Source organism: Vanellus vanellus (assembly GCF_965231255.1).
Source record: "Vanellus vanellus genome assembly, contig: HAP1_SCAFFOLD_2455, whole genome shotgun sequence".
Lineage (NCBI taxonomy): Eukaryota > Metazoa > Chordata > Aves > Charadriiformes > Charadriidae > Vanellus > Vanellus vanellus.
This window is the reverse complement of record NW_028128387.1, coordinates 168-8,042: the sequence shown is the minus strand read 5'-3', so window position 1 is coordinate 8,042 and position 7,875 is coordinate 168. Positions and strand designations below refer to the sequence as shown.

General features: G+C 72.9%; 2 protein-coding genes across 2 annotated transcripts; one reads left to right on the top strand and one right to left on the bottom strand.

Annotated features, from left to right (window-relative positions):
• Positions 1-883: 883 nt before the first annotated feature.
• LOC309684496 (large ribosomal subunit protein uL16) lies at positions 884-3,042 on the top strand. Its single transcript, XM_082500396.1, has 6 exons — positions 884-985; positions 1,174-1,232; positions 1,359-1,466; positions 1,573-1,711; positions 2,342-2,504; positions 2,694-3,042. The coding sequence occupies exons 1-6, from the start codon at positions 963-965 to the stop codon at positions 2,847-2,849; spliced, it is 648 nt and encodes a 215-aa protein (XP_082356522.1). The 5' UTR covers positions 884-962; the 3' UTR covers positions 2,850-3,042.
• A 146-nt stretch (positions 3,043-3,188) lies between these two features.
• On the bottom strand, positions 3,189-7,669 carry LOC309684495 (PDZ domain-containing protein 4-like; the record flags this gene model as incomplete). Its single annotated transcript, XM_082500395.1, has 7 exons — positions 3,189-4,843; positions 5,516-5,614; positions 5,945-6,046; positions 6,155-6,217; positions 6,413-6,511; positions 6,796-6,871; positions 7,386-7,669. Coding segments are annotated over 7 exons (2,016 nt in total), but the record flags the coding sequence as incomplete, so codon positions are not given.
• Positions 7,670-7,875: the final 206 nt, after the last annotated feature.

Sequence of the window (7,875 nt, the reverse complement as noted above, 5' to 3'; positions counted from 1 at the left end):
GGGGCTGACCTACATGTGGGGTGTCAGAGACCAAAGGGGCGGGCAGTGGCAAGGGGGGGGGGGGGGGAGTGTGTCTATACATTGCGGTGGGTCCCTATGCACCGGGGGACCCCTATACATTGCGGTGGGTCACCTCTACGCATCGGGGGGGTCGTTACGCGTCGGGGTCCTCTACCGGAGGGGGCGGAGCCCGGGAGGGGCCGTGCGCTACAGGGGGAAGCCCCGCCCACGTTCACGCAAATGAAGTAGGGGCGCCCCGCCCCCCCGGCGTGATTTATGCGGAGGAGGCGGAGCTATGCAAACAGAGCTACGCGGCCCGGCCAATCAGCGCCTAGAGAGCGCCGCGCGAGGATGCGCGCGTGAGCATAACCGCCCCTCGCGGGGACAGACATGACGTAACTCTTGCCCTGTGCGCATGCGCAGGTAGCTATGGTTAAACTAGCGCGCCGGGCAGCACTGCGCCTGCGCACGTCTCGCGGCCCACCGCCGCGCTCTCTGATTGGCTCTTCCTCCTCTCTATGGTGGCCGGGCCCGCTAGAACGGCGCCCGCCGCCTCTATCGCCGGAGAGAGGCTCCCGAAGCCGTCGCCGCGCTCCGCCGCTCCCTCCCTCTCCCTCTCACCCCTTCGGCTTCTCGGCACGGCGTCCCTTCCTCGGCGGGGGCGGCGGGGCGCGTCGCGTCCCGTCCCGTCCCCGCGGGCGGGTCCTCCGGGGGCGGCCAGAGCGCCGCCGGAAGTTGAGGGGCGTGACCGGAAGCCATGGGCGGGCACCGTATATAAGGAGCGCGCAGGCGCCGCCGTCCTCTCTTCGGCGCTCGGCGAGGTGAGGGTGCGGCGCGGCGCGGCGGGCGTGGGGGAGGCCGCGGTGGGGTCCCCGGGCCGCGCCGCCGCCCCCGGTGTGTCCGTTCACCCCCAACCCCTCCCCCTCTCTCTCCTTTCCAGGTCCCCACGGCCCGGAGCCGCCATGGGCCGCCGCCCGGCGCGATGGTGAGCCGCGTGACGTCACCGCGAGGGGGGTGGGTTGGGGGGGTGGGTGACGCTCTTCTACGTCATGGCAGTGGGGGCCTTAGAGGCGGGGGGCGGGGCTGGGGGGGGCGGCGGCTGTGAAGAGCCTCACGGGGTTTTGGGGTCTCTTCGCTGTGTGTGTCCCCCCCTCACTGCCGCCCCTCCCTCAGCTACAGATACTGCAAGAACAAACCGTACCCCAAATCCCGCTTCTGCCGGGGCGTCCCTGGTGAGTCCGGAGCCCCCAAACCCGTTCTGGGGTGCAGCCCCTCCCCCCGCTCCCCGGCCGGAGGGGGGTGGGGGGAGCCCGGTGCAGGGGAGGGGCCGCTCCTGACGCCGCCGTTTTCCTCCGCAGACCCCAAAATCCGCATCTTCGACCTGGGGCGGAAGAAGGCGAAGGTGGACGAGTTCCCCCTCTGCGGGCACATGGTGTCGGACGAGTACGAGCAGCTCAGCTCGGAAGGTGCGTGCGGGGCGGGGGGTGACCCCGGGGGGGCGGGGGGTGACCCCGGGGGGGCTGTGTGTGTCCCGCCCGCCGTGACGCCCCCTCTGCCCCCTCTTCCCCCCAGCGCTGGAGGCCGCCCGGATCTGCGCCAACAAGTACATGGTGAAGAGCTGCGGGAAGGACGGGTTCCACATCCGCGTCCGCCTCCACCCCTTCCACGTCATCCGCATCAACAAGATGCTCTCGTGCGCCGGCGCCGACAGGTCGGGGGTCCTCAAAATCCCGGGGGGGGTCCCAAAAGGGGCGGGAGCGGATGGGGGACAGGGGCAGTGCCAGGGCTGCGCTGGGCAGCCCAGAAGGGGGGGGGAGGGGGGGAGCAAGAGGCAGAGGGGATGTGCGGCCCCCCCCAGTGGGGGGGTGTCTGTGGGGGGTCTCCTGCACCGGGGGGACACTGAGGCCACACGGGGGGTGCGGGGGCTCACCCCTCCCCCACCCCAGCGTTTTCCGTGGGGAGGGGCAGCCCTGTTTAGGGGTGTCACAGGGGCTGCGATGGTTTCCCCGGGGGTGGTGGGGGTGTCCCAGGCAGAGGGGGATGTTATTCCTCTTGCTTTAGGGTGCCCCCCCCCCTCGGTTTGGGGGTGCCCCCCCGGGTGTCTGAAGTGTCCCCCCCCCCTCCTCCTGCAGCTAATTAAGCCGGCCGTGACCTCCCCGCCCGTGGGGCCCCGGCGTGCACTGGCTGCGCACAGAACCCCCCCGGCTGTGTAGGGCGCCCCGTGCGCCTCCCCCCGCGGGGCGCCCCAAGGGGCCGGGGACACAGCCCCTCCCCCCTCCTCGGGGCGGCTCTGGGGGCGCAGGGGGGTCCCCGCACTCACCGCCCCCCTTCCCCCCCCCAGGCTGCAGACGGGGATGCGCGGGGCCTTCGGGAAGCCGCAGGGGACGGTGGCGCGGGTGCACATCGGGCAGGTGATCATGTCCATCCGCACGAAGGCGCAGAATAAGGAGCACGTGGTGGAGGCGCTGCGCCGCGCCAAGTTCAAGTTCCCGGGGAGGCAGAAGGTACCGGGGGGGTCATTGAGGTGTTGGTCACCCCCAGGGGGTGTTTGGGGGGTCCCTGCGTCACCCCGTGCACCCGAGGTGTTATTGGGGGAGGGGAGCGTTGCGCCACTGAGGAATAGGGGGGGTGTGTCGCCCTGTGGGGTTGTGGGATGCCCCTGACACCCCCCCCCCCCCCCACTGCCCCCCCAGATCCACATCTCCAAGAAGTGGGGGTTCACCAAGTTCAACGCTGACGCCTTCGAGGACATGGTGGCTCAGAAGCGCCTCATCCCCGACGGCTGCGGGGTCAAGTACGTGCCCTGCCGCGGCCCCCTCGACCGCTGGCGGGCCCTGCACGCTGCCTGAGCCCCCCCCCGCGCCCCCCCGCCCCACACCCGCCCTCCCGACCCCCGGGGGCTCACGTGGCGCCCCTAAAACGCCCTCGGGCAGGGGGGACCCCAGGAGCCCGCGGGGAGCTTCCCCTGAGGGGGAATTCGGGGAGATGGGGGGTCCCAGTGGGAATAAAGGCTTTGGGGGGCACAACTCCCCCTCGTCCGCCCGGGAGCCTCGTTTTTGGGGGGAATGTGGGATTTGGGGGGTGGTGGTGTGTGGGGGTCTGAAGGTTTATGAGTCCGCCCCCCACCAGACACGAGGCTGCACAAACGGGGTGAAATGAGTAAAAACGAGTTTTCGCTTTATTCCCCAGATGCAGCCCCTCCCCCCCCCCCGGTCTGTACAGACAGTGACAGTGGGGACAGCGGGGGAGGGGAGGACACGGGGGAGGGGGAGCACCCCAGGCTTTTGGGGGGAAGGGGGGGCTGGGCCGGGCTGCCTGGCTCCCTCCCAGCCCCGGGGGTGACCGGGGGGGGGGGAATAAGAGGAAAAAAAAAAAAAAAAGAAAAAACCCAAAACCATCCACATTCACAGACACGACGATGAGGGCGGGGGGGGGGGGGCGGGGCGTGCCCCCCTCCCCTTGTGCTTGGGGGGGGGAGGGGGGATGACGGAGGGAGGGGGGACCCCCGAAATGGGGGGTTGGGGGGGGGGTGTCGGCGCCCCCCGCCCCGTCAGACGGTGGTGACGGAGAGCAGCGGGTTGTCGAGGCGGCCGCCTTCGCCCCGCCCCCCCCGGGCCAACATCTCCTGGATGGTGGCCCAGTTGTCCAGGATGCGGCGGCTGCGCTTGCGGAGCCCGCGGCGGCTCCCGGTGGCCGCAGGGGGCGGCTCGGGGCCCCCCCCGCCCACCGCCGCCGCCGCCGCCGCCGCCTCCCCCCCGCGGCTCTGCAGCAGCAGCTCCCGGCGGCGGCGCTGCTCCCGGGCGCGCGCGAGGTGCTGCTTCCGCTGCTCCCGGCTCCAGTACCGCCCGGTCTTGAGCTCGCTGCGGGCGTCGTCGTCGGTGGTGGAGCCGCCGCCGCGCTCCTCCAGGATCTTGATGGCGCGCGCCTTCAGCAGCCGGTCGCGGCCGGGCCGTTTGCCCCGCTGGCCCTTGGCGGGGGGCGGCGGCGGCGGCGGCGGCGGAGGCGGCGCCCCCCCGGTGCCGCGCAGCAGCAGCGGCGAGCTGCGGCAGCTCTCCCCGGTGTTGTAGGCGCTGGTGCTGTCCCGCTCGGGCGCCTCCGAGATGTCGGCCAGGGGGGGCTCGGCCCCCGCCGCCTCCAGCCAGGCGCGCAGGCAGCGCTCCCGCAGCCGCTCCATCTTCTGCGCCCGCAGCAGGTGGCGGCACTTGAACTCCAGGTGCCGCAGCTCCTCCTCCAGCAGCGCCAGCTCGGCCCGCCCCGCCGCCGCCCCCCCGAGCCGCCCCCGCAGCTGCCGGTAGCGCCGCAGCTCGGCCTGGCTCAGCCCGCACGCCGGCCCCGCTGCGGGGCCGAGGGCGCCTCCGGCGCAGGGCCTTCCCGCGGGCGCCGAGCCCGGGGCGGGGGGGGGCGGCGCGGCGGCTCCGGCGCCGCCTCTCCCCCCCGCCGCCGCCGCCGCCGCCCCGAACCCCGGTCCCGCTGCGGCTCCGGCTCTTCCGGCGGCTCTTCCCGCCGACCCCGTTCCGGACCCCGAGCTGGATCCGGAGCCGGGTCTTCCCCCGGGGCTCAGCCCGGCTCCGGCGCCCGATCCGCCTCCGGGTCTTCCCGCGGCCCCGGCGCGGCCCCGGGGGCTCAGTCCGGCTCCGGCTCCGGCTCCGGCTCCGGGTCTTGCGGCGGGCGGGCGGGGGGCCCCGCGGGGGGGCGGGGGGGGGCGCAGGGGGGGCCCCTCTCCCCCCTCGTCCCCCAACAGGTCGTGCTCGGAGCTCTCCTCGTTGCGAGTGCTCTCGTCCGTGCGCCCCACACCGCTGTCGGGCTCAGCCCCCCGCGGGCAGGGGGTGGCGGGGCTGGGGGGCTGCGGGGGGGGGGAGGGGATGGTCTACCCCACTCCCTGACCCCCCATTGCCCCCCAACCCCGCCCGTCGCCACCACACCCCCCAGGACCCCCGTTACTCCCCAAGAGCCCCCCCCGCCCCCCGGATGCCCACTGCCCTCCTAGAACCCTCTTTTGCCCCTCCCCAGGACCCCTATCTGCCCCTCCCCCCCTTATTGCCCCCCCGACACCCCAACTGCCCCCACAGGACCCCACCCTTACCCCCCCATCCCCCCTCTGCCTCAGGGTGACCCTATCCCCCCCCCCCCATGAGCACTACTGCCCCCCCAGACCCCTGTTGTCACCCCAACCCTCCCAACTGCCCCACAGCACCCCCCGATTCCTGCTGCCCCTCTAACAGCCCCTGCAGCCCACCTGAGACGCCCCCCCCCGCCCCCCCAATGCCCCCCCCATCTCCCTGACACCCCCTACTTCCTCCCCAACCCCTGGTGCCCCCAAACACCAACCCACTGCCCCCCCAGAACCCCCTATTGCCCCCCCCGACCCCCTACTGCCCCCCTAAGCTCCCCCACTGTTGTCCCCCCCATACCCCGTCTACCCCACGGTCTCACCCAACTGCCCCCTCAGGCCCCTATCCCCCCCCACCCCCCCTGCCCCATTTTGCTCCCCTGTACCCCCCCCCAGCCCCCATACCTGCCCCGGGGGGGTCCAGGGCCCCCTCTGCCGCAGGTCCCCGTCCTCGTCAGAGCCGAAGTCGTCGAGGAAATCTTCGCGGTCACTGTCCTTCCAGCGCTGCGGGGGCGGGGTGGGGGGGTCAGGCACCCCCAGACCCTACGGGTCCCCCCACCCACCCACAGGGACTCCCGGGGTCCCAAGTTGGGGACAAAGCCCCCAGAGCCACCCCCCCCCCGGGACCCCTGTGCTCCCCCAGGACCCCCTTGCCCCACCCCCCCCCCCCCGAACCCCCCAACTCCTACTGGGCCCCTCTAAGACCCCCCCCAAGGAGCCCACAGTCCCTCTGTGACCCCCATTTCCCCTCCCCAGACACCCCCCCCCCCCCCCACTGCCTCCAAGAGGCTTCTGGGACCCTCCAGGACCCCCCCGGAGCCCCCCCGGAGGTACCTGACTCTCGGGGCGGGCGAGGAGGAGGGAGATGTTGGTTTGCTGCTCCCGTGTGAGGAAGGCCACAGCCTCTTCCCGGTCCTGCACCTCCACCCCGTTAATCTGCGGGGGGGGGCACAGTGGTGAACAGGGGCCAATGACCCCCCCAGGAGCCCCCCCCAGGACCCCCTGTGTGCAGGTCCCCCCCCCAGAATCCCCCCCCAAACCCACCTGGATGATGCGGTCGCCCTCACGGATGCGCCCATCCTTGGCCGCGATGCTGTTGGGGTTCACCTGGGGGGGCGCACACGATACTGGGGGGGGGGGGGGGGCAGCACCCTCGGTACTACCCCCAGACCCCCCCTTTCACAGCCCTCCCACCTCCCCCCAGACCCCCTTTAAGGCTCCCTTCCCCCCTCCCCCCACCCCAGTCCCACTGGGGACCCTAATTGAAGCCCCCCCCCCCCCCCGGGACCCCCACCCCAATACCTCCCCCACGTAGATGCCGGCGTCCTCCTCCCCGTCGGTGCGGTAGCAAACGGTGAGTCCCAGTTTGTCCCGGTGACTCGCCCTGTACAGCTCCACCTCCTGCGGGGACCCCGTGTCAGGGGGGACCCCGGCGGCTGGAGACACCCCCCAAAATGAACCAACAACCCCCCCCCCCCCCCCAAACACACTCCACTCCCCCCACCCCCAGTGTCCTCCGAGACTCCACTTCCCCCAATAAATTGTTCTTTTTGTCTCATTTTCCTTTGTCACCGCATGGTCCCAGGGACCCCCCCAGTGGATGTAGACCCCCCCCCCCCCCCCAGCCCAGACATCCCCCTCACACCCCCACCCCCCACAAGCAGACCCAGGGTCGGGGCGCCCACCTCGTACTCCAGCTCCTCGGGGCGCTCGGGCTCCCCCAGATCCGTGGGGTCGAAATAGTCATGGGGGAGCGGGGGGCTGGGGGGGGGAAGGGGGAATTGTTAGGGAGGAGCTTGGGGGGAGGGCGCCCTCCCCCAAAGGGTTCTGACAGGGCACTAAGGGACCTGGGGGGGGGGGCGGGGGGGGTCTCCCTGGGGGTCTCCAGGGGGTCTGGGGGGTCCAGGACAGACCCTATGGGGAGGATGTCCCCCATAGAGGGGCACCCAAAGGACCTGGGGGTGGCCTGGGGTGGGCACGGGGGGGTCTAAGGGGCCCTATATAGGCAGGAGGACCTCCATGGTGGGGCCCGGGGGGTCCTTATGGGTGGGACACCCCTATAGAGGGGTACTCAAAAGACCCGGGGGGGGTCATAAAGGGGACCTGGGGGGGTCTAAGGGGCCCTATATAGGCAGGAGGACCTCCATGGTGGTCCCCGGGGGGTCTGGGGGGGTCGCGGGGGTCCAGGAGTGGTCTGTGGGGCACAGTCGTCCCCCCCCCGGGTCCCCGAGGGGTCTGGGGGGTCCCTACGGGGTCCCCGGGCGCCCGCACTCACGGCTCGGCCCCCCCGGGGCTGCCGCCCCCCCGCCCGGGGCCCAGGCGGCTCTCGAAGCTGATGTCCGTCTGCGTCCCGCTGTCCACCAGGCCGGCGGCGGGGGGGGGGCCCGGCCCTCCCCAGGGGTGCGGGGGGGCGGCAGCCCCCAACGCGGGGGTCCCGCCGGCGGGGGGGCGGCCCCGGGGGCTGCGGCGCAGCACCTGCAGCACCAGCGGCTCCTTGGGCCCCCGCGGGACCCCCCGGCACAGCTCCGGCCCCCGCCGCGGCCCCTCCTTCCCGCTCACCTGGGGGGCGGGGGGGGGGTGAGGGGGGTCATCGTGTGCCCCCCCCTCAGTGTCCCTGCCCCCCTCCCCAAAGCCCCTGCCCCCTCCCCTGGGGATCCCTCCCAGACCCCCCCCCCCGACCCCCAAAATGCCACTCCCCCCCCCCCATGAGACACCCCCCCCGCCATTGTCTGCTTCTCGCCCGGAAACCGTGGCAACGGTTGCCA